This window comes from Toxorhynchites rutilus, chromosome 2, assembly GCF_029784135.1.
Source record: "Toxorhynchites rutilus septentrionalis strain SRP chromosome 2, ASM2978413v1, whole genome shotgun sequence".
Taxonomy (NCBI): Eukaryota; Metazoa; Arthropoda; class Insecta; order Diptera; family Culicidae; genus Toxorhynchites; species Toxorhynchites rutilus.
The window spans coordinates 312,812,897-312,837,768 of record NC_073745.1 but is presented as its reverse complement, the minus strand read 5'-3'; the positions used below and the strand labels follow the sequence as shown (position 1 = coordinate 312,837,768).

The 24,872-nt window shown below is 40.7% G+C and overlaps 1 protein-coding gene across 4 annotated transcripts in view; it reads left to right on the top strand.

Moving 5' to 3' along the window:
• Window positions 1–24,079, top strand: part of LOC129771664 (uncharacterized) — a 555,494-nt gene extending 531,415 nt beyond the window's left edge. For 3 of the 4 annotated variants that reach the window (XM_055775546.1, XM_055775548.1, XM_055775549.1), the window contains 5 exons: window positions 5,694–8,560; window positions 18,580–18,975; window positions 19,036–19,263; window positions 19,666–19,836; window positions 23,563–24,079. In XM_055775546.1, the coding sequence (XP_055631521.1) occupies window positions 5,694–8,560; window positions 18,580–18,975; window positions 19,036–19,263; window positions 19,666–19,797 (3,623 nt within the window). In that variant the 3' untranslated portion in view covers window positions 19,798–19,836; window positions 23,563–24,079. Of the gene's footprint in view, window positions 1–5,693; window positions 8,561–18,579; window positions 18,976–19,035; window positions 19,264–19,665; window positions 19,872–23,562 lie in introns of all 4 variants that reach the window. The other variant, XR_008742445.1, reaches the window with a different exon arrangement.
• Window positions 24,080–24,872: the final 793 nt, after the last annotated feature.

The following is a 24,872-nucleotide window of genomic DNA, read 5'->3' as shown; positions in this document are numbered from 1 at the left end:
TACAAAAACACATTTACGAACACAAACTTATCCATAACCAACTTGGCGCGATGCGAAGAAGCAAGATCATGTCAAAATATGACAGGATCATCTGTTATCAAACGTTAAATTTTTTTTTTACGCACTCACTTTGTCACTCGAATGTACGCAACAGAATTCAGGAAAAACGATAACTACCCGAATGTCTGCAAGTTGTAGATGTGTTATCATTTTCTGGGAAGGTGGGAAGGTCATTGATCTGCTAATGTAAATGTGTAGTTGTAGGCGTTGGAATTTTTGACGTAGAACTACGTCTACGTAGAAAACGCCCTAACTGCCAAGTTTTGATAGGCCCGATTTACGGTTCCCCAACACAGACTTTAAAATCGATGTACCTGGGGAAATCCGCTTTGCAAATATACATGTAAGTAGGGGGTGTTTTTGTTCCCATTGAGCTGTGTTTCCCTAACACGGACATCTAAATCAATTTGCCTGGGGTAATCCGCTTTGCCAAAACATGCAAGTCGGGGGTATTTTTTCCCACTGAGCTGTGTTTCCCTAACACGGACTTCTAAATTATTGTGCCTGGGGGAATCCGATTTGCAAATGCATGCAAGTCGGGAGAATTTTTTGGTGTTGAGTACCTTTGTACTCGCTTGTCGTTGTGCGGACCGGAATATGTTTCCTTAAAACGTACTTTTAAACTGATAAGCCTGGAAAAATCGTCATTTCAGATACTAAAGGTGAATGAACTTTCGCGGTTCGAGAACTACGTAAACATGAGATGTATAATAATTTCAGAGGAAAATGTGAAATACAATGACCGTTTGACAATTCTTCCGTTCACATATTTTGGTAGTCCTCGGCATCATATCAAACGTAAAAGGACGTTCATCTAATTTATTTGTAACGAAGAACATAATATATTTCAAATATTTCGATGCATTCTAATATAATATTCAAAGTGGTAAACAAGTGGATTGCATAATATAATTGCGTAGTACTACGTCCAAAATATGCGGTCGAGTCCTAGATACAACCCCTTACAATTTTTTTTGGGGGTGGGGGGATTGTAAACCATCTTTTATTTGTGCGATGAAGTTGAAACTGATTGAAGTATTTTCCAAGCTAGATTTTTGGAGTGAGGAAATGTGTTGATATTTAGTTATGTCTGCATATACCAAAATTTGTAGATTGGGTGAAATATTTTCGGAAAAAGATAAAAAATAGGTAGCGAGCTATGAACTGAAAGGTACCATTTTCATGAATTCTTATTCAGAAATAGTAGTTGTTGATTATGACACTGACCTGTCTGTCGTCGACGAAGCTTTGTACGTAACGATTCCCCCTTACATTAGAAAGATTTGAGGATTGGAAAGCGCGACTTATGAGTTTATGCTTTTGATAGATCAAGAAAAACCGACGTCACCATACATTTGCCTTAACAGGTAAGAATCAAGCAGATTTTCAAGTTCGGTGGAGTAATTGTCGGCGGTTTTATTTTATTATCCATTAGGGTAATGAGTCTTGTAATAACCATTTTCTTCAACCTCTGCAGAGCAATAGGACGATTGGTCGGAAGCTGTCAGCAAACATTTGGTTCCTATTGGGTTTTGAGACGGCGAACAAACCATGTACCCTGCGAAAAGCTCACTGCAACTCTTCAAATGCTAATGTATTTGCATATTCAGCGTTCAGATCCGTATCAAAAAGACGTGGAGGACTCACAACAAAATTCCTGTGATAGAAACTGTTGGAAGAAATTGAAGTATGATGAAGATTGCGAGAAATGATCAACAAGATGTTCGATGATGGTGGATGGAGTTATCTGTTAGATCATTGACGGGCAGTGCAGCGACAGCTTTTATTGCCATTCAATTACTAAAGTCCCAGAACCCCTTTGAGAAACCTTTTGGACTGAGGGATCATCACTGTTCGGACTTTAGAGTTGTTCTTCTAGCTGAGTTTCTAGCAGATTTGAAGTGCTCGATGTATTTTCTTTCGCAGTTTCAAAGCTGCCCGCACTTCGAACTCCCACCAAGAAACTGTTTTGACGTAGAACTACGTCTTACATTAAGGGTGTCAACTCAGGAAACGGGTCACGTTTTTATAAAATAAAGTTAACGTTAATAACTATTTTTGTTGCGAACGGATTTTAACTATTTGCAACCAATCGAATCGGAAATTTTCTAAGATTTGTTTGATATGATACATAACAATCCCATAGTCTGTACATGGTTTAAATTTAAGAAAATTGGAAGCATTCCCATTTGCCCATCCATTTGTTCTGTCCATTTGTGTGCTTTCCCGAACAGAGCTGTCAATAACGGGCAACTTATGCAGCCGCTAGAATAGAAACAACGAAGGGGGATAGCGAAAAGAGAATATTTGCGAAGTAAACTTCAACCTTTGCATAGTAGTAAGCTGTCGCTAGCGTATATATTTTGCATCTTCTCCCAGGAAAATTCTCCGAATCTTTCTGTTCCCAAAACAACAAAGGTCGCTTATTCTGCTTGTTTTGTGTTTCATGTTTCCGCTCGAGCTGTGAACGCTAGCGAATATTCTACATGAAGTGTGTTTCGATGTTTTATTTTTATCGCTGCAACTCTGTGCATCTGTTCGACGCGTGTTCGATGCTTGTTGAATGGCGATGCACGGAAAATGTATCTCGTTAAATACTCAGTGCAATGCGTGTATTGATATAAAGAAACAAATTGCGACATATGACCAATTAGTGTATTATTCTTGCAAAGGCAAGAAAGAATCGTTGCTTCTCGAAATTATTCTACAAAACCACGCAAGCCATTAAACCATTTCAGTGTCCCCGAAACTTTTTACTAAAGAGTTATTTATGAAATTTCGACGTATTCGCAAATAATATCCGAGATGATAAGCCAACAAATTTTTAAAAAAAGAAAGATTGCGTAGTACTACGTCCTAAACGGTCGTGTCTCGGATACAACCCCTCGAATTTTTTTGTCAGGCGTATCACTATTGTCAGAAAATTGCAGAATAAAACAAAGCATGTCCCAAGCGTTGTTTTATTTTAAAATTTTGCTAGATTGATTTGACGAAGTCTACTGGATACAAATGAAACACAAATTTCTGCATTACTCGGGAATTGATGGGGCCGGGGGACTTACTTCGACAAATGGACGGGGTTTATCTGGTCACTTCGTTACGCGACTCGAAATCCTATTCTTCGAACCGGATTCAGGGAAAATGGCGATTTGCTTCGCGAAAAATCCACCAGATTGGAACTGCAATAAACTGTTTATTTTCCACTAAGAAACAGCTTAAACACTAAACCAAACTGTCCCCGAGATTCATTCGTGACACAAACTTGATGAAAAAATTAATTCGGGTACTAATCAAGCAAATGGAATCATACTTGGAATATAGGGGTTTTAGGGATCGATGAACGTTTCTATGGTGGTTCGACACTCTTACCCCCTCTCAAAGGGGAGGCTGTACAAATGAAATACTAATTTCTGCATAACTCGAGAACAAATCAAGCAAATCAAACCAAACTAGGTATGTGGAGGTTTAGGAAGCACGAAACGTTTCTACGGTGGTTAGATACCCCTTCTCTTCTCTCTAAGTGGGGGGCTCCCATACAAATGAAACACAAACTTCTGCATTAATCAAGCTAATCAGGCAAAAGGAACCAAATTTGTTTTGGAGGTTTTAGGAGGCAATAAATGTTTCTATGGTGGTTTGACATTCCTTCCCCTCCCTAAAGTGGGAAGGCCGCATTACTCGAGAATCAATCAAGCAAATGGAGCTTAATTTGGGATGTGACGGTTTTTGGGTACGAGAAATGTTTCTATGATGGTATGACACCCCTCCCTCCTCTGGAATGGAGAAGGGGTCCCATCAAAATAATATACATATTTCAACCAAACATATTCTATCCAAACATGACAATTGAAAATTTTCGGAAAACTCTGATAGAAAATGGGAAAATTCGAAAAATCAAATTCGCATATGTTCTACAATTACATATTGACAAGCGTTGTTAGTCCATTTGATCTTCGTTCGAAAGTTGAAAGTTGAAACGCACTCCTATGTCGTCTTCTATCTATATAAATAGAAAAGGATCGCCGAATGTGTAGATAAGAGCAAAACTCGAGAAAGGCTGTCTTTATTCTATCATATTTTCTGTATAAAACATTTATTCCATGTAACGGATAAACATGTTATTTGCAAGTGGTTGAAAAATCTTGAACGAAAATTGTGTCTGAAAATAATATGATATTATAATGACGAGTTTTGGTAGAAGTACTAGGAATTTTATAGTAAATGGTTCTACGATTGGACCCATGAACGTGCGCTTAATAAGAAAACGTGGATGTGATAACGAAAAATAAATTTTGGGTGGGACGAAATTTGCCGGGTCAGCTAGTTCAATATATAAATTGATGCGTGCACTAAGTAATGATATCAATTGCGAAGAACTCTGATATCAATCGACGTTTATTTTGTTCAGAACAGATAAAGAGGTTTATTCTATTTGCCCAAAGTTTTAGACGAAGCACCCATTGTCATGATAGGAAAGCATTTTTTCCATGTCAACATACCAACATTCCACGTGTTGAGTGGTGGTGGTGTGGTGTCCGATTCGCTTCTTCTTCTCTAAGCACTGCCGGTGCTTGGGGAGAAAGTGCAGGAGAAACTGTACACCATGTTCGAACATCATGTGCAACATTAGGATTAAACATCGTATGCTCAAACATACTACGAATACAAACATGTCAAATTTTCAAACATAGGTACGAAAAAATCATGTTTGTATTCAAACACAAAACTGCGAACAGCAGCGTGGATATGTTTATCACAGACGGAGAGTTTTTTGTGAAACATGGAAGATTGCTAGGAATTATTTAAATTGCCGGGATCATAGTTTCATCTCTTCAAATTCTCGCTTATCTTTAGCAAACATGTTTCAACAAAACCAATGAGTTGAGATATATTAGCAAGAGAAAAGATATAGAAATATCCGATGCTTTCATGAAAACCATCCATCAAAACATCCCAATAACAAGAATGCAATCACTCATTGTGCAATTTACCTGCTGAGACGTAACCAATAAATAATCTCCCTGGTGAAAAAGGATTGCTCACTAGCGAATGACACCTGTATAACGACACTCGGGGCCAAACGTCTAGCGTTAGTCAGAATGTGGCAATCAGTGCTAGTCGGGCGAGCAATTGTTTCGCCATTCACACTTCATCACCAAGTGCGCCAATAATTCACCCTTTTTGTGTGCCACACGATACTAATTTTCTCTATGCAAAACATGCAGTCGAGATGAGAAACGAACGAACGATAGACAGCTAAAATTGCTGCAATTAGCCATTATACACAGTGTACCCCATGGAAAAGGTGACGGTTATGTTTTAGATATAGGATAATACACGAGAAATCTCGAAATCTTTATTGAAATAGATTCCAACCCAACTTATTATGTAAACTGCTACGTTTCTGCGGTACATTAACTCTAAATTTTGTGTTTCGCTTTATTGTATCCATCTGGCAAATTAAGTGCGATGAGTTGATTTGTGACATTACATATCTCGCACATTCACCTCAATTGTAAATTCAATCCATTCAACAAATAGTAAATAAATCAGAATCAGCCAATTTTTATTACATTGTATACTTAATTTTGCCTAAAAATTTGATTAAATTTTTGCTTATTTTATCGTTCCAGATCTCTCTCCGTGGAGTATCCGCCGCCGGGCTGGACCAATCCGGCGCAGCTTCAGCGAACGATCATCTCCTCCGCGCCATTTGAACGGCTCCAGCGATCCGAAGGCGCGACATCAGCATCAGGTTCACTTCATGGACACGATGGCTCTGCGGGGAAAACAGCCGCGTGCCGACTCCAGGAACACCTTCGACGAGGATTCGTACTCTTTATCTTCGGGAAGCTCGAATGGTACTTTGTTGAACTCCAGGATGAGACCCCGAGTACCGCCACCACCTCCACCGCCTCCACCGCAGCAATCAACCACATCGGTGGGGTTTTCCCCGTCCGGTCCGGCTTCCACGACCAACAGCAACGATTCGGAAATCGTTTCTCAAGATAATGGAAATTCGTCTTCAGCGACGAAGGTTGATGACCCGGAGGATAGTAATATTTATGAGGATTTTTGTTTCGATTTGAGTTCTGGCTCTGAGTCTAGTAGTGGCCGTAGTTCAACCAATTCTCGCACCGTAGTTCAAGTATCGACCCCCGTTCTGAGCACATTCGGCAAAGATGCTGCTGTCCATCGGTTGGAGATTCGGCACGAGATAAACGACAACAGCTACGAATCATTGGGTCAGAAGAAAACCTCAATCATGATCACCGGAGACGACTGTTACTCGACGGTCAACGTTGACGACGATAACGAGTCACCTCTCTATCAATCCTCAGTGGTAGTCAACGATATAATCGTTTCGCCAGGGATTTGTCAATCGTCCTCCAATACGGTCACAATCAGTGTCAACTCGCCGACATCGACTCTCGAGTACCCCCGTTTTAAGCGTACATCAAACTTTGCCGTCCAAGACGAGCTGATCTCCAAGAACAACCTGAAGAACAGCCTCATGAACAACTCAAGCACTACGTCCATTATTCCAATAGGTGGAGCCACTACGGGGGCGGTCACAAATTCCCCAAACGAGTCTGAACCTTCAACGCCAACGAAGCATAGCGGGAGAACTCTCATCAGCCTCGATTTCGGTCCGGATAATGACACCGCGGCAGCACCGGAGAGTTCGGTTGACGAGGAAGAAGAGGACGACGACGAAGAAGAAACGCCCTATAATCCAAACACTGAAAAACAATCCAGCGATACGATTTCGATAGTTCCTAGTGCAGCACACCCCAAAGATAGTAGCAATAGTATTGAAATTCTCCTGCGAAATCCGGTGGAGGCGGTCCGGCGGAACCTGGTGCCCCATTTCTGCGGTAAGCTACCGTCCAGCGAGCGAAGGAGCGTTTCGCCTGCCGCTGTTGCTGCTAGCGATGGGACGATTGTAGTGCGCCGACCGAAACCGTCCGATGCCGAGGTCATGCAGGCTAAAGCCCAGCGGAACAGCTTCATCGTGAAGCTGCTGGAGGATCCGATGCTAGGGCACCTGGCCGAAGGATTGGACTACGATTTGGTGACGAAGCTGATCGAAAACTCGCTGCTACGGTTGAAGGAAAGTCGCACCCAGCTGGACATGAGTGGAACCAAAGATGAGGGCAATGTGTCCAAGATGATCGAGGAATCGTTGATGAAGATTCAGGAGGAAAGACAGAAGCTAGAGGTGAAGAAGCAGGAGAAGGATAGCAAACGGAGTAGCGTCAGCTCGGGGAACAGTTATGGTTCGGCGGCTTATGAACTGATGGAGTTCGATCCGACGGGCGACTTAAGCGATTGCTACCAAAGTTGCTCGAGTGATCTGACCACAGATGAAGAGGCAACCTCGTCGCGCAGTAAGTTCTATCAGATGCTGGTGGACGCGACACTTTCTGAGATTGAGATCAGTACTGGTAACGAAGATGATCATCACTACGAGTCGATACGGTTGAATAGTGATCCTATCTATGAGGAAATCAACGATGTTCCTCCACCTCTTCCACTCACGGCACCACCCGTTGTGGACGATCTCGACCGGGAAAAACGAAACGCTCGATCGATCTTTGAAGGAGCCTCCAAGTACGACATCCTATCATACTTGGTCGACGCAAAAGAACGCGGGATCGCCCAGGAGGAAGCGTACAACTTCCAGTTCGGCAATGCCAGCGATATCATCCTGGAGGAAGAGGAAGATGAGAACATCACCGATTTGCGGCACCATCAGCGACAGATCTCCGATATTAGCAGCCGTCTCTCGCATATGTCCAACATCAGCGACTCCAGCGAAGACAACTCCCTGCTAACTGCGAGTCTCGCCCAGCGGAAGGCTTCGGAAATCGAGCGGAACGATTCGGGTGTTGGTTCGGAAACGAGCAAGACTTCGCGTAGCAAGTGGCAAAGTCCCCTCCTGGACAAGATCAGTCCCATTCACCTGTGCGAGGATTGCGACGGTCCGGTTGAGACACAGATCACAGAATCCGGTGTGATGTACGCTCCGCTCGTGTGTCGCAAGTGTGGCAAGAAGCGGGTCGAGCGGAAGGAGATCATCACCGAGATCGTCGAAACCGAGGAGAAGTACGGTCGCGATTTGCAGATCATTCTGGAGGAGTTCTACCAGCCGATGCTGGTGGCCGGTCTGCTGAACCAAGATCAGCTCTCCGCAATCTTTTTGAACGTAGAAGAATTGCTTGAGAACAATCAGTTTCTGGCGGAGCGGATGCGAGATGCGCTGGATATCGCGACCGAGCAGGGTGACGAGGATCTGCTGACGGTGAACGTGGGGAGGATCTTCCTGGAGGCGGCTCCCATGCTGCATGCCTTTGAGAGTTACTGCGTTCGGCAGGGGTCGGCCAGTTTGTTGCTGGCGAATTTGGAGAAGGAGAAGGAATTGCTGAGAATCTTTCTGCGCGTTTCGCAGATGGAAAATACCGTTCTGAGGAGGATGAATCTGAACTCGTTTTTGATGGTAAGTCTCTGTTAGGGTTGATTCACGCAGTACAAGTTATTTTTATTTTATATTTAATAGAGAGGCTTTGAAAATTAATTTCATTTGCCTCTACCTCATTTTCAATACATTTCAAATTTTGTCAATAATATTTGCGTCCGGAGTCCTTAGAAACAGGTGTTCCCTAATTGGATCGTTCATTAGCACGTCACCAATTGTGGTATCCATTAGATGCATTTCTTGCATATTTTGATAGATCGGGCAATTGATTATGATATACTCGACGCTAAGCGGGACGTCACACGGTACACAGTTTTCTCGTTGAGTAGATGTGGGGCATGTTGATGCGTCAGTTAGTACGGCAAGAGAGTCTGCTATGTTATTGCCAAGTATTCCACAATGCTCAGGGATCCAATAAAACACAATTCGATTCAAAGTCAATACTTCAAGATCCTGTATCTATGGGTGTCTGGAGGTACCCTTTTTCCAAAGCGGAGAGTGCGCTTGCGGAATCCAAGACATATCCCAATATTTTAGGAGTTCTCAAACGGAACGATTTTTGCAGTCATAAAAAGAGCTGCACTCTCGTCTAAGAAGACGGCGCAATTTTTTGGAAGCTTCAGCGATATGTTTTCAAACGGACACACCTAAACCCACGCCCTGGCTTGTAAGTAAAGCGTTAGAGAAAATCTTTATATGATGTTATGAAAATATTTGCGGAATAGGTACTGAGGGTTTCATGTCAATCCTACAAGTTTAACAAAGGTCACTTGGTGGCCAGGGTAGAGGTTCCCGAGTTTTAATTAGGGTATTGGAAACCACATAAAAACCAACCAACCTGTGCATTTTGTGCATTCTGATTAAGCTCATTATAGTCTAATGTCTGAAACCCATAACCCATAGCCCATAACCAGGACTCCCACATGAATTTTTCATTTTTTTGCGTTACATGCTCTGCAAAATAGCTAGAACACTTGGTAGCCATTTTATCTTCTTCTTCTTATATGGCACTAACGTTCCTAGAGGAACTCCGCCGTCTCAACGTAGTATTACTTGCGTCATTTTCATTAGTACTTAGTTGAGATTTCTATGCTAAATAACACGCCTTGAATGCATTCTGAGTGGCAAGCTCTAGAATACGCGTGACCACAGTGCAAGTCAGAGGAAATTTCTTTGAAGAAAAATTTCCCCGACCAGAACGGGAATCGAACCCGAACTCCCGGCATGTTAGGTTTGACGCTAACCACTCGGCCACGGGTGGCCATTTTATCTATTTGACCTTAATATTGATTCAGTTAGAATCCGGAATCCCAGTTCATCTTATACCAGCGTTCGTAGTAAGCGTATTTCAAATATTTTGACAGCAAATTGTTTGCAAAGCCTGTATCTTTCAACGGTGAAAAGTTCTAGGGATTTGCAGAGGGGTGGTCGAATACTTATCGCAGTTAGACTTAGTCTATGCTACAGTTCAGTCTCCCTGGTAAACTGTGAGCAAATCGAGCAAGTATGTTTAGTGCATCCACATCAAGCAGTATACATCGTCGGTATCTTCTTGCGTCCTAACTCTGATCCAAGATTGAAATCTATTCACACTCCGGCCGCTCACAGCATTTGAGATCGATCATCAGAAAATGATATCTATTGGGCGACTATAACCTCCCTTATTTGCGTTGGCAATTTGACGAAGATATCAACGGACTTTTGCCGATAAATGCATCCAGTGAACATGGAGTAACAATTGCTGAGTCTATTCTCGCAAGTGGTTTGGTACAAGTGAGCTCTCTCACAAATTGCAATGGTAGGCTGCTTGATTTGACGTTTGTTGATTCACCGGACGATCTTGATCGACGATCATTACGTACCATTCGTTTTGCAAGCAGATACCCAATGCTGCATTCACGGCTCTCGGCTATACCAACAGAAAGCCTTGGTGGAATGCCGAGCTACGTAACCTTCGAAACAGGCTCAGCAAAGCCCGCAAGCGTTTCTTCGAATCTAAAACAGACTCATATAGAGATCTTCTACGGCAAGCTGAAATCAGCTATGAGGAACGTGTATTGTCTCTGTCCACTACGATTGTATGATCAGGTCTCAGTGAAGCAAAACCCGTCGACATTCTGGAAGTTTGTGAAATCACAAATAACCAAAAATCGTGTGCCCAACAACGTGAGCTACAACTCATCTACCGCTACCTCTGCGGAAGAAGCTGCCAGTCTGTTTTTAAGTGTGTTCAGCTCTACCTCGCCTCAAATTCATCAAAGAAGTTTCCAAGATGTGGCTTTCTATAATGTGCATCTGCCCCTCATCGATTTCGCCTGAGCAGAAGTGGGGAAGGCATTAGAAGATCTCGACGTATCAAAAGAAGCAGGAATCGATGATTCACCGCCACTTCTATTTAACAACTGCGTTACGTCTGTAGTGGATCCTTTGACACTACTGTTTAATCGTTCCCTGCTAGAGAAGGCATTTTCAACTATGTGGAAAACTACTTCTATGATTCCCATTAATAAAGTTGGAAGTTTGCAACACGTAGAGAACTACCGCGGCATCTCGATACTCTGTTGCTCTGAACACCAGCATGTACTTGTTCCTCGTCGCTCAACAACACCCAACTTGATGTGCTACACAAGCAGCTTGTTCCAGGAAATGGAACGTCGAGATTAAGACGATTCTGTTCATGTCGACTTTTCGAAGGCCTTTAACACTGTACCGCATGCCTACGCAGTGGAGGAGTCGAAGCACATAGGCTTTCCAGGTCTTATTTTTATCTAACGGACCGCTAAGTATTCGTACAACTCAACTCTGCACGAAGCATGCATGTTCACATAAGTAAATGCAAGGTAATAACGTTCACCCGTGGTTTGTCACCGATTAATCACGGACACTTAATCAACACAGCTCCTCTAGAGCGTGTTCAGTCCATTCGCAATCTAGGCGTTGTCATTGACTCCAATCTGACGTTCAACGAACTTATCGCTACCATAACAGCCAAAGCGTTCTCTGTTCTCGGATTCATCCGCCGCAACGCAATGCAGTTCACCGACGTCTGATCCGCATTGCAATTCGTGCGTAATTGTGCCTTCCGTGGAATGACCTGTAGTATCGGTCTTACCTTTATTATTAATCGATTGATATGAATTATGTTTTGTACATCCCTATTATAAAATACGCCTTCTGACACCTCTACCCTAACCAACGGTTGTTGTGCTAATGAAGGAAATAAAGACATTGTTACATCTGCTATCAACGAGACTTGAATTGGGCGATCTAGGATCGATATTCAGAAGATCGATCTTTTCCGTTTCGATTTTCGATTTTTTGAATCGATTCATTGTACTCGAATCGTGAAGATCGATCTTATTCCTTCGATTTAATCGATCTTACATTTTTTTTTCTCAGTGTACATCCAACCACCTGACAAATTTTATAAAGTGAATAGGTTTGGGCGATCTTGGATCGATATTTAGAAGATCGATCTTTCCCTTTCCGATTTCTGATTTCTCGGATCGATTATTTCTATTCCAAAAAAATCGCGAGAACCCTTTTGCTCGATCCTCCCAATCTTTTTGATAATTCCATGACGGTTCAAGATGAATGCCCTGGAAACTACATTTTTTTGGGCTTTCAAGTTTTTTGTTTGTGACCTTCATCTTAAGAATCAAAATGAAATGCCTTTGATGTTTGAATAGAAATGTGATATGTGTATTCCATATTTAAAGAAAAGAAAACACTTATTTAGAACAAGTAATTAAATTGGAAAAGGCATTCGATTTTCCAAAGATCTATTCAGCAAAGATCGATTCTTTGGTACCGATTAAATCCATCAAGATCGATTTTTTTTCTAAAGATCGGCATGGTCAAGTACTCAAATCACGTAATCGCTGAAGGTGGCTAAATCGATAGTGTATTATGTACTGAAACGTTTTCGTGAACGTGCAAGTGTTGTTCTGATGGATCAGAGGGCGCGTATTAGTGGAGCATACGATCGGAAGCCAAGGTGTGACCAAGGTTTTCGTCTCGGACAAGACAATGAACTCGCAAATGTATAGGGGAGAGTACCTGCAGAAGCGTCCGGTAAAGTTTTGGCCAGTTTTGGCCTTCAGTCGAGGGGTGCTTCGGTAGTACCCAGTGACAATGGGATCGATTACATTCAATAAGACCTCAATCCTTCCAAGTGCCCCCAATTCCATCCAATCGAAAAATTTTAGGCAATTGTGAAGCGGAACTGCGGAATTGGTGCCAAAGGGAGTCGAGATGCCGCAGACATGATTAAAATATAAATAAAATGGCCGCCGAGGTTGACCAACAAAGAGTCCAAACTTTGATGGAGCGTATCCGAAGTAAAGTACAACGAATAATTTTCTGATAGAACAATAAATTATCTATATTTTGACATAAAAACATTTTTTGTACCTTCAACCTATCCCGAAAAACAACTGGTTTTATGATTCCGGATTATAAATGAATCAAGCTTTAATCAACAGTATGATTGGAAACACCATGAGAAAGATTGACTTCATCTTCTAGTTAAACTTTTTTATCATTATTTACTTACCTCACCCAAACAGCAACACAAAAAAAGTAATTTCAATTTTGAAAGTGAAATGTACGTTATATCGAAGTTTCCCTGTATATCGAATGGGAAAGAACCAATTTCTGCACAAACGGATAATGTAGGCGAGCTTAATAGTCAGAAGCTTCCATAATGAAGTGGAATTCAATACTGGTGCTAATGAGTCGATGAGTTTAGTGAGCTTTCTGCATGTTAGCTCTCTTCCAAATAGAAGTTTCGCTTGTTGTCGCTGTTTTTTCCTTATAACGGGTGTTAAATAAAAAATGAGAATTTTTTCAATCATATATAATTTTTTTTTTATTTTCATCGATTTCAGTATTTTTTTATTATTAACATGTATTTTCTTCAAAAAAATGTCAGTGAATGTTTGAGTAAGGGCCGTGGTCTGCTGTTTGACGCAACTTTGTCGCGATGCTCTCACAAGAACGTTGTACGGCACTTACGTCCATTTTCCGGATACAATTCCGGATTCTTGTAGTCAGTTGCTTCGTGTTCTTGGCCCTCCAATTGTTTTTATACACTAGGGCACTGAGTGAGCCAAAGAAATTCTCTATTGGGCGGCACTGGGGCAAGTTTGTTGGGTTACGATCTTTCGGCACGAACGGTATCTTTTTCTCCTCAAGATACGCCAGCGTATTCTTGGCGTAATGGGAAGACGCCTTGTCCGGCCAGAAGACGTACTTCCCATCCGCGTGATGCTCGTTCAGGAACGGCAGCAGGATTTTATCGGGGCACTCTTCTCGATAGATTTGTTGGTTGATTGCCAGACCGCTCGGCTTAAACCAAGGCTTTGAAATGTCCCGGTCGGAAATAGCGATGTACAACATATCCTTTTTTTTCAAACCTGTGCTTGAACTTGTATTTCACTTCAGGCGGTGTGGATGACTTGTCGCTGGAGTAGTAATTATCATTCCCTGGAATATGCGTTTTGGACAGCGGAAAATAGCTTTCGTCGTCCAGAACGAAAGACGTCCCGCGGTATTTTTTGGTCATCCACCGACACTGTGATTTAACCGTCTCAATCTGCTCCTCCGTGTACTCCGGCGACCTCGTCTTCTTCCTGCAGACGATTCCTTCCATCTTGAGGGTCCGATGGATCAATACGTGAGAGCAGCCATATTTCCGACCGGCGTCACGCAGGCTTCCTCTGCTTCGTCATTATCGTCACCGGACGACCACTTCCGACCTTCCGCTCTACGTTCAGGGAACCCAGGATACGATATACCATACTGACAGGTACATTTTCTTCCTTGCCACCGTGAACTTTTTTCCTTGCTGAAAATGCGTTTCGTAGAACCGTACAATGCGTTCGCGAAGCACGTGCTGTTTCGACGCCATCTTTGCTTTGACTAAATTCAAACTAGCAGAACCAAACACGCCTACTGTTTCTAGGGAGCCCAAAGAGCAATTTTCTTGGAGAAAGAAAATTTTACGCTCTTTATTTGAGTTACTGAAAGGTATTGAAAAAATTCTCATTTTTTATTTAACACCCGTTAATACTAATCAATCTGGCACGACTTTGACAACCCTGTTTAATTTTTGCAAAGTGTGTGTAAAATGATACTTGTTTGTCAAGTGTAACTCCCAAGACTTTGAATATTTTATAAGTAAGTTCGATTTGGTTGATTTTCACAGGTCGCCTCCACGGATGTTTATGGTTGCAGAAGTGTGAAATTGATGATTTTTCCACGGCAATAGTAAAACCAACTGTCTCTGCCCATTTTGCAGTACGACTTAGCCCCCGCAGTAGTTTACGAACGGTGATTAATACTATCACCTGATGTCATCCGCATAAACAAGGAAAAGTGTTAATGATAGAACCAATCCTTCAGGAATGTTCAAAGAAACATGAGAAGGTGCCACCGACGATTGTGTCACATTTACCCGAAACCCACTCACCCGAATGTAACAAATACCCGAATGCGACAGCTACCCGAATGTAACATCTACCCGGATGCGACAATTACCTAAATGTAGCAATTACCCGAATGCAACATCTACACAAATTAGAGATGTGCCATCCACTCATGAGCTGTTCCGAAGAATCGACTCTTTGAAGTGAGTTGAAACGGAACAGCTCGCAAAAAAAAACAAACAGCTCTTCAGCTAGCTTTGATAATGATGCAGAAGGGAAAAGAGCTGAAGAATTGCAAAGAATGTGTGAGCTGTAAGATTCCAATGAACTCAACGCCTCTCGCTCTTCGTGTTATGACATCAGTTCAGTTTCATTTGTTCATTGTCTTTCCAACTGTTATATTCGCGTTGACGGCATTGGGCTTTGTTTACCAGTTTAGGGGGCGCTAAAAATAATAATTGACTTTCAGGCAGAATGAACACGTTTGAAAAATTAAAATTATGAATGAAAATAAATTTCTGTGTATCAAATTAGTATTCTATTTCAATGAAATACTTTGTTTGCGAGCGGTGCAAAAATCGCATAAGAAAATTATTTTTGAAGACAACTTTATAATATAATGAAAAGTCTGAGTAAGAATGTCGGAAATGTATAGACAAATGGTTAAATAAGAATTAGGAATACGTGTTTCAAGTAATTTAATAATATGGTGTGAAACATTTCATTTAAATTTTAACATTTTAAAACAGAGTTTGTGTCTTCTAATCTGATAAAGATTACACTACCGAATTTGGGACCCAAATTGAAAGTCGCTACCAGACGTCGACACTGACAACTGAGCTGAAGAGCTGTTCATAAACCGAGGTGACCTGAAGCCAACAAGATGATGCAATCTGAGTTGGCCGCCGACCGTAATGCACCAGGTAAACGTATGCCGTCCGACGCTCGGTCGGACCTAACTGAAGGATCGTCTCCTATTTTTCAAACAAACCGGGCAATTGATGGAACACAGGTTTGCTTGCAAGAGGCCGCCGCTTCCGGCGGCCGACTCAGATTGCGTTTCTTATCCTCGCTAAATGGGATCTTCGCCCCCATTACGTAGACCTCAGAATAAATTTCATCACGAATTAATAAATTCATGATAAACATTGCGCTGCGGTGGTAAATACGTTTTTATCAATTCTTTTCACATTGTCATAGCATTTATGCTTATATTTTTATGTCAAAATTGCCTGCTTAATTTTCGAAAAAATCCATAACCCATGCTCATTTTTGAATGATCCCAGGATCAACATGGAAAGGAAAAATGAACTGCATGTCAATTGTGCCTATACTAATTTTTAAAAATTACACCGCGAAGTCTTCAAAACCATTTTTAAATTTCCTCATTACAATTTCTTATTTCACTTCGTATTTTTGTTGGTTCCTCATTACAATTTCTTATTTCACTTCGTATTTTTGTTGCGTTTTCATGTTGTTTTGATTTAATCCTATTTATCAACAGGAGATTCGACGAAACTCACAATCTGATTTGTCGGAATCTTCCCTTCTCATTCGGGTAAACATTCCATTCGGGTAAATTTTGCATCCGGGTAAATTTTGCACTCGGGTGACTGTCGCAATCGGGTATTTGTTACATTCGGGTATTTGTCGCATTCTGGTGTATGTTGCATTCGAGTATTTGTTACATTCGGCTGAATGTCATTCGGATAAATGTGTTGCGGGTAAACGTGTTTCGGGTGAATGGGATACAACCGCCACACAAAAGTTCCGGTTCTCCAGTCGATTTCGCTGCTGTTAAAGCATATTGGATCGGCATCGGATGTGTGCTTTTCCTGACGAAATGCTTCGAAATAAATGCTATCCGAGGATAAACTGCAAAAATACTTCCCCAATTCTTCATCAATTATCGTAGGATTCTCTGAAACCTATTTTAAGGCGACTGTTTCTGCGTTTGCCGCTGAGGGTATCGACTCATCGCCATAGTTCAGTTCATAGAATCGTTGTAGGTATGAATTTGTGAATCCGATGATTTGTTTTTCCGGATTTGATTGCAGTTTAAACTTCGTTAGACTACAAGTAGACTGCCTTTTTCCCAGGTTTCCCGTTAGTTCTTGGAATTGCAGCTGTTGCGGCCTCAACGATTAACTTGCCTAGTTTGTTTATGCTGTACTGAGGCCTAGTTCTCATGAGTTTTAAAATCTTATATTCAATTTTTTTCCCAGTCAGCACTCTAATAAATATGTCGGCGCCTCCTAGTTCTTTCTGGAACATCAATCTTGGTTGTTATCTCTATGGGATAATGATCACTCACATGCGAGTCATTGAGCACGTTTCAACTAAGGTTCTCTATTATTTCTCCGGAGCACACTGTGCTGAAACGTTGATTGTTACAACATTTGCGTGAAAAAGTAGAATAAAGCCGTCCACTAACCGGATGAATGTGAAATCTATTTTAAACTTTCCAGCTGGAGCTTAAATTATTGGTAATAGCTATCTAATGGCTTTGAACTTCGTGGGCTGTCATTGGGAGGCGAAAATGATTTTTGATTTTCAGGTGAAACTTTCAAAAATAAAGATCTATATAAATAAAAATGGAAGACCAAATGTGTTGCTAAACGCAAAACCCGAAAAAGGTATGGTTCGATTTGAGCCATCTTTACTTTGTTGTTATCGTCTCTTCTCCTAGTTCAATATAGCGGAGGGAAAAATCGGGAAATTTTCGGAAAACTCTGAAGAAATGTCTGAAAATTTAAATCCCATATGTTCGAAAATTACATCATGGTGAGCGTTGTCCATTCGATGTTTGCGCTAACGAAATTGATCTTTGTTCGAAGGTGAAAATGGATTATCAGGAGAAATAACACATTCCTATATCTTCTATCTATATGAACAAAAATGGAAGGCCAAATGTGTTGCTAAACGAAAACCCCGAAGAAGGAATGGCTCGATTTGGGCCGTCTTTATTTTTGTCGTCTCTTCCCGAAGAGAACAATCGGAAAACTCAATGTCGGAATATTTCGAAATTTTATCGAACATGTCTTCCATGCATTGGAGAATTCGGTTATTTGCAAATGAATCAAGAATGCAATGTCGATGGTCGATAGGTTGCTTCAACCTGAAATATTATTTTCTTGCTTCACCAAAAGATATACCAGTGTGCACTTTTATTTTTGTTATGGATTGCTCTTTTACAAAGAGTGGACATTTCTTCCTTATTGGTCTCCATTGCAATTTTTGCAGAATGGTCATTCGGAACAACCGGAGCATGTCTGGCATACTTCGTCAGAGCGTTTCGTGATTCTTTGAATAGCAATAATCCCTTGAGATTCCAATTCCTTTTTGAGTTCGTCTATTGTAAGATTGATCACTTCTCGGCAACGTAATACGCACTTGTTCATATTTAAGGTGGGTTGTGGAATATTTTTCTCCTCTGTATTGTCTAACTACAAACGTTAAAGGAGTATTGTAGCCGATAAGATTGGATTTCAAAGAGATAATTCACTGAGAAAAAGTATATTATTAAGGACCTTTTACGCTAATCAACTTGTTCACACCAATACAATAAGTACACAGGGTGTAAGTGCAAATTAATCATTTCTCCATTTTCAGGTCCCAGTTCAGCGCGTAACCAAGTACCCGTTGCTGCTGGCTCGATTGTTCAAGGTAACGCCCCCACAACTGGAGGGAAAAGAACAGTTGAAGTCGGCCCAGGAGAAAATCGAGCTGCACCTGAACCACATGAACCAGGAGGCGAAAGATGTGCCGACCAAACTTTGGCGCCGTATTGCTTCGTCAAATCCAGGCCGTCGGTTGTCCTGTGAGCTGGACATGATCAACATCAAGCTGAGAAAAATGGCCATCGATGTGTTGGAGTGGAACACGGAGGAGGTGCGATTTGCCATCGAAGGAAGACTACTCTTTACGCAGCCCAACGACGGTAACTGGAAGAAAAGTCGAACCATCAAACTGACCTCGATTAATGCCCTACTAGTGACCAACGGGAAGGTAAATATGGTTTTAAAAACATTAACCTCCTAAATAATTCGTTTGCTTGTGTATTCCCAGCCAACCCCTAGCTATAAATCAGACCGCGGATCGTCGGAATTACTGAGCTTCCCGCGACACACCGGCATACGAGAAGCCTCGCTGCTGCTGGTGCGGGAAAAGAACGGCCGGTACACCCTGCTCAGGGAACCACTGTATCTGGACCGCTGTATCGTTTGCACCGAGAGCGACTGGGAGGACTACTTCGAGGTGCAGGAGATTCTCTCGAAGGAATCGTTCATTTTCAAGGTATGTACCGATAAAAGTACACAGCCCGCATTGTGGTGGACTTTTATGACCCCCCCGCGGCAGCAGATTCTCGCCGCTCCGCTGGAGGCATGCAAAATGGACAGATAAAAGCGAGCAGGAGGGCGACTAAGTTTGATCCGCTGTGGTGCAGAAGAGGGTTATGTTTCGAAAAAGAAACACACGGAGAGAATCTGCTTGTTGGTCTCCCCAAGTGGAATTCGTTTGATACTTTTCTGTGTGTATTCGCTAAATTCATGTTCTGAGTTTTTATTTCCTTTCTTTTTCCTTTTTTCAATGCACGATTTTTACTGCCCGCGCTTCTTATCTCCGACCGCGCTGGGGGAACCAAATAAAACCCAACTTGGATGGGATGACCGGACGGAATCCGCGAACCCACCGAAGGCGGAGGATGGCAGCAAAACCAAGCAGTGGTACAGTCAGCTGCAGTATCACTCCCAGGGCATGGGAACCTGGCGCAAGCGGCGGAATGCGCTGGCAAACATCATGATTAATGGAATGATGACACGAACGTAGGAACAGACCGCGCGCGCCACTCTTTGGAGCCATTTATGTGTTAGTATTGGATTAAAATAGCGGCAATAGAATCGGTTAGCCATCTAAAATGTCTCATCGGGGTAGTCTGCATTTAGGCGCTTTCTATTTTCCTTTTGTTTGGTTTAGGTTTTTATTTTCTTCTTTTCTATGATTGTTCGCTTTTGGTGTTACAGTGGGCTGGAATGGAATCCTGAAAGCGGCAATGATTGCGCTATCAAATGAATTTACCTCGAAAAAATTCTGAAAATCATGGTAATATGGGTAGCCTTTTTGATAGATATTTTACAACATGCTTTTATTTGCTGCTATTATCATATTATTCGGAATATGAGCATGTTATTGAAGTGAAAATGTATATTTAATAAAACCATTTAAAAAAATGCGTCTGAGGTTTGAAACGAACAACACTCTATCAAACTTCTAAAAGAACATCCTCAATGTTTGCCATACTAACGCATGTAATAAGACTATTGGGTCTACGTTTACATTGCTTAGTACTTCAAGAAGCATTTACTCTATTCCATCTTCAATATATTTATTTTGCCGTCCATTTGCTGTAAGAATATTTTGGACTTCACTTTATTATTTGTTAATCGAAAAAAAATCAAGGAACAAGCAACAGCATCAAAATAACCAGTTTTCAGATTTTAGTACCATTTACAATTGAAAAATTCATTCAAAATTCAATTTAAATCCCATATGTCCGAAAATTACATCATGGTGAGCGTGTTGTTAGTCCATTCGATGTTTGTTCGAAGGTGAAAATGGATTATCAGGAGAAATAACACATTCCTATATCTTCTATCTATATGAACAAAAATGGAAGGCCAAATGTGTTGCTAAACGAAAACCCCGAAGAAGGAATGGCTCGATTTGGGCCGTCTTTATTTTTGTCGTCTCTTCCCGAAGAGAACAATCGGAAAACTCAATGTCGGAATATTTCGAAATTTTATCGAACATGTCTTCCATGCATTGGAGAATTCGGTTATTTGCAAATGAATCAAGAATCTTGAGCAAAAATTTTGTCTGAAATTTAATTTCTAATATAACACGAGTTTTGGTAGAAGTTTTTGGAAAGTAAAAGTAAATTGTAAAGTAACAATTAGAAGATCAATCAATGGCGAGTTCTGCGATTGAATCCATGAAAATTCGCTTAATAAGAAAACATGAATAATCGAAAGAGTTAATATTTTGATCAATTTTAGGCGGGACGAAGTTCGCCAGGTCAGCTAGTTATTATTAAAAATTTACCTTGCTATATAGATGTGTCTTGGTTTATGGCAAGGTTCATGTAGAACTGCCGTTGGTTTAGTAATCATTTGTTTAAAGTTGCATTTGAATCAATTCTCAACGACGGATATAATATTTTCCCTTGGATAGATTGAAATGACGACCATTTGGAGAAAAACATACTAATTAAAACGTTCTTATTACGTTTTCCATTTTCTTGAAAATATTAAAATTGAAAATCGTGATTATTCTTTGGTTCATGCGATAGAGAGGTGCATACAAGTGGCATCGGTGCAATAGAACTCGAGATCTCGTGTACGTCAGTTTGGAAAAACTAGATTCGAGAAAAACGCACTTGAAGTTCATTGTTTTGGCTCCACTAGATTCGATACCGTATTACTAAAATGGCTATAACAAGGTAAATAATGTGATTTTCAAAATGTCCTTTCTAGAGTATATTCTTAAATGCTTAAACTTTAGAAATATGAAGAGAAAAAAATTTGATTTTTTTTAAATTTCTAGACTAGAATACTGCCTTAACAACAGAACGATGAATTCATAGGAAAATTTCTTTTTTATCAAAACATTGTTCCGTTTTATGCAATAAAGTGAGATTACAAGGCATCGGCAAAAATATTGTCACCAGAGTTTTTGGGATTTTAATCAATTTTCAATTTGTTAAATTTAACAAAGAATAGTTCTTAAAATGGCACTTTTATCAGTAATCCCGAATTTGGGAGAGGTGCAATGGTTAAGCAGAATATAAGGGTAGGTTAGAACCGGAAAAAAATTAGTGTAGCCGTCGAGACCGAGTACTGCTTTAATCGAAGAAATCTCACTGGTCTCCGGGAGTCCGACCGGCTTGCCAATATGCGCACGGTAGGGCAAAACTTCGCACGTAATAGGCTGTGATGCCCCTGTCAGCAAGCAAAGTAGTAGTTTTTCTGACTGATTCACAAAGTTTTATGTTTTATGTTTTATTCGTTGAATTTTTAATTGATTAACTTTTCCACTATTTATATTTCGTATCAAAAGATTGCCATATCGCTATTCTCTTTTCACATAATATACGCTTAAAATCTCATGAATTTTCGCTACATATCTGATATGATTTTCGATTCAGCTTGCTACTTGATTGACAGAATCTAAGCTACTATTTTAAATGGTACGATTATATTTGATGTATCCCATCGGAAACGATAACTCCCGGTTATGCAGTATCTCAATATTCTGGGTGGTGAAGTTCGACTTTAAGCGAAAATTGAAGCAGTCTTTCTGCTTCTCTGCTACTGTGGGGAAGAGCATAATGATTCATTTTGCAATTCTTGAAACTGTACATTGAAGGACATTTTTCAGCAAAATAACTTCTGTGGAAGCAACTCGTGTAAAAATGTTATCATTTTCTGCTCCAAAAAATGTAAGGGTATTCAATATTTCGCAGCACGTTCCATATGAAAAATCGAGATAACTATTTTCATTGGCACCGTAAATCAAACGTATTGCCTCGTATTCCGGAAAACCTACCAGAGAGTCGATTCAATTTGAGGACATTTGACATAAAAAAATGTTTTTTGAAAACCCCAATTTCATGTTCGGTTATGTCCCTGACATCACCCCGACGTTTTTGGGAGCAGTAGATGATAATCGTCCCGTTTGAAAATTCGAGATGGCTTTTTTTACTGACACTCTAGGGTACATGCTAAAACGATGGCCTTGGAACATCAGCCCTGCTTCGCGGTTAGAAAATGAATTATGTTTTCGGAAAGCTACAGCCAAATTTATTTCAATCGACTGGCGGTAGAATCACAAGAGAAGTGGCTTATAATATAATTCTTTGCTTATATTCAAATTATATTCCGCTGTTACTCTGGTTGCTCCTTTTGGTCGGAACCATTTGAGGAGCACAAATTAGACCAATCAAAACTAGAAACAGCGCGTTTGGACAATGCTTGACATTTCTCAACTATTTGATTGTTTCTCTCAAGAGAAATAAACTCATTGTATAGATGCGTAGAAATATTTCTTATTAATTGATGCAAATATCTTTACGATCTATTAACAAATTCTCGAGTTACAAGCGTTCGAATTTTTTCGACAATCCATAACTTGATAAATTAGATGATACTAAGAAATTTCTCATATCGATAAGTTTGTTATCGTGAATTTGCCCTAGCAAGAACTAAATATTCCACCTTGCAGGAGAATTTATTTTCAACCTGTCCAGCCCACCGTCGAGTCATGAACACCAAAATATAATAGAATAGACAAAAAAAAACTTCGCCTTCGAACAACACCAATAAATACTTCCTTTCCCTGTTTTTCCTTCCTTCTTCCACGTTATCTGATATATTTTCTATCGTTTTCCAATTGCCTCACGCTTCGCTTCTTTGGGTTATAACGTTTGCTTTCCTATCGCTGAATAGGTAGATTTTATTAGCTGTATTTATTATGATCGAAAATATTAACGTTCCACATTTTTCTCTTTCCCATTGTATTGTCTCTGTCGATGACCAGCCGATGACACAAAATAATGCGTTCACAGCGTGCGTCAGTATATACATTAAGGCGAATGAATTACGAATGTCGACTACGCGAACAAAATAATGAAGATGGGAATGTGTCACTATTTCTAGCGTAGGAGGAGCAGCAGCAATCGAACGAATATTTATTCTTTTAAATTCCCCGCATTAAAATTACGCTCGCGAAAATGAAACAAAATGATAAATGGTGATAATCGCTCGAGACGGCGATTAGTGTATAGTATTTAAACACATTTGTTTTCGGATTAGTTCGTCTTTCGATTATTATTATTATTATTATTATTATATACTTGTTACTAGTAACTGTATTTTATGTAGCATTTTATTCAACTGTTTCCGCTTCTCTTCCAATTGTTTTCTGATCATTTTTTTTTCGAGACACTGTAGACATTTTACTCAATGCATAGAATAAAAACAGTCCAGCCAATTCCAAGGTTTACGAAGATACGAATAGAATAAATTGCAAATGTAAAATTTATGCTAAGCTAACAAAATAGACATATTGGAAAAAAAAACACGTTGAGATTATCGACTGTGCTGTAGTGAGTATATCCGAAAAGTGGCCCACTTTGCAATATTACTGCCAGACAACCGAAGTCCTGAGGGGAAGACAACTTATTAGCGAGCACACACACACACACACACACACACACACACTGTAGCATTTCGGCATCCGTTTTGGCAATCATGTGACCTACTTTGGATCAAACATTGTACTCCCGGGGGGCCTGGCTCGTCTCGTGCTGCTTTTTTCATTTCTCAATCTGGGCGAAGTTTGTCTTCTGTTTTTAAACTTGACATGCATCCGAACATCCAAGAAGCGTCACTGCTTTATTGTTCTGTCAGTGGTTAGCCCGTGGATACATACGAGGGGTGAGAGGGCTGGGGGAGGTGAGGGGAATGTGGAACATGTGCCTTAGTCTCGGGCTCGTGTTTTTGGTTGTTTTCCACGAAAGCTATTTGCTAGTCTGATGTGCTCAACCCACTTTTTCGGAGCCCGTCCCAGTTCGGTTATCCCAAGAAATATTGTGATAGATGAAAGTAATTTTTCAGAGAGATTTTCAAGGTTCTTTTATGCCCCAGATAATAAACAGGTAGCGTAGGTGGGTAAGCGTGTGGATCCAAATGTCTACCGCTGTGGGACAGGACTAACGCGAACATTACATTTTGACTGTTAGGTATCGAAAATAGAATCAACTCAGATGCACAGTTGGAAGAAATCACCTTCATACCTCCTATAGAAACTCAGTGCCAAAATCCAGACCAAAAACTCATCCAATAGAT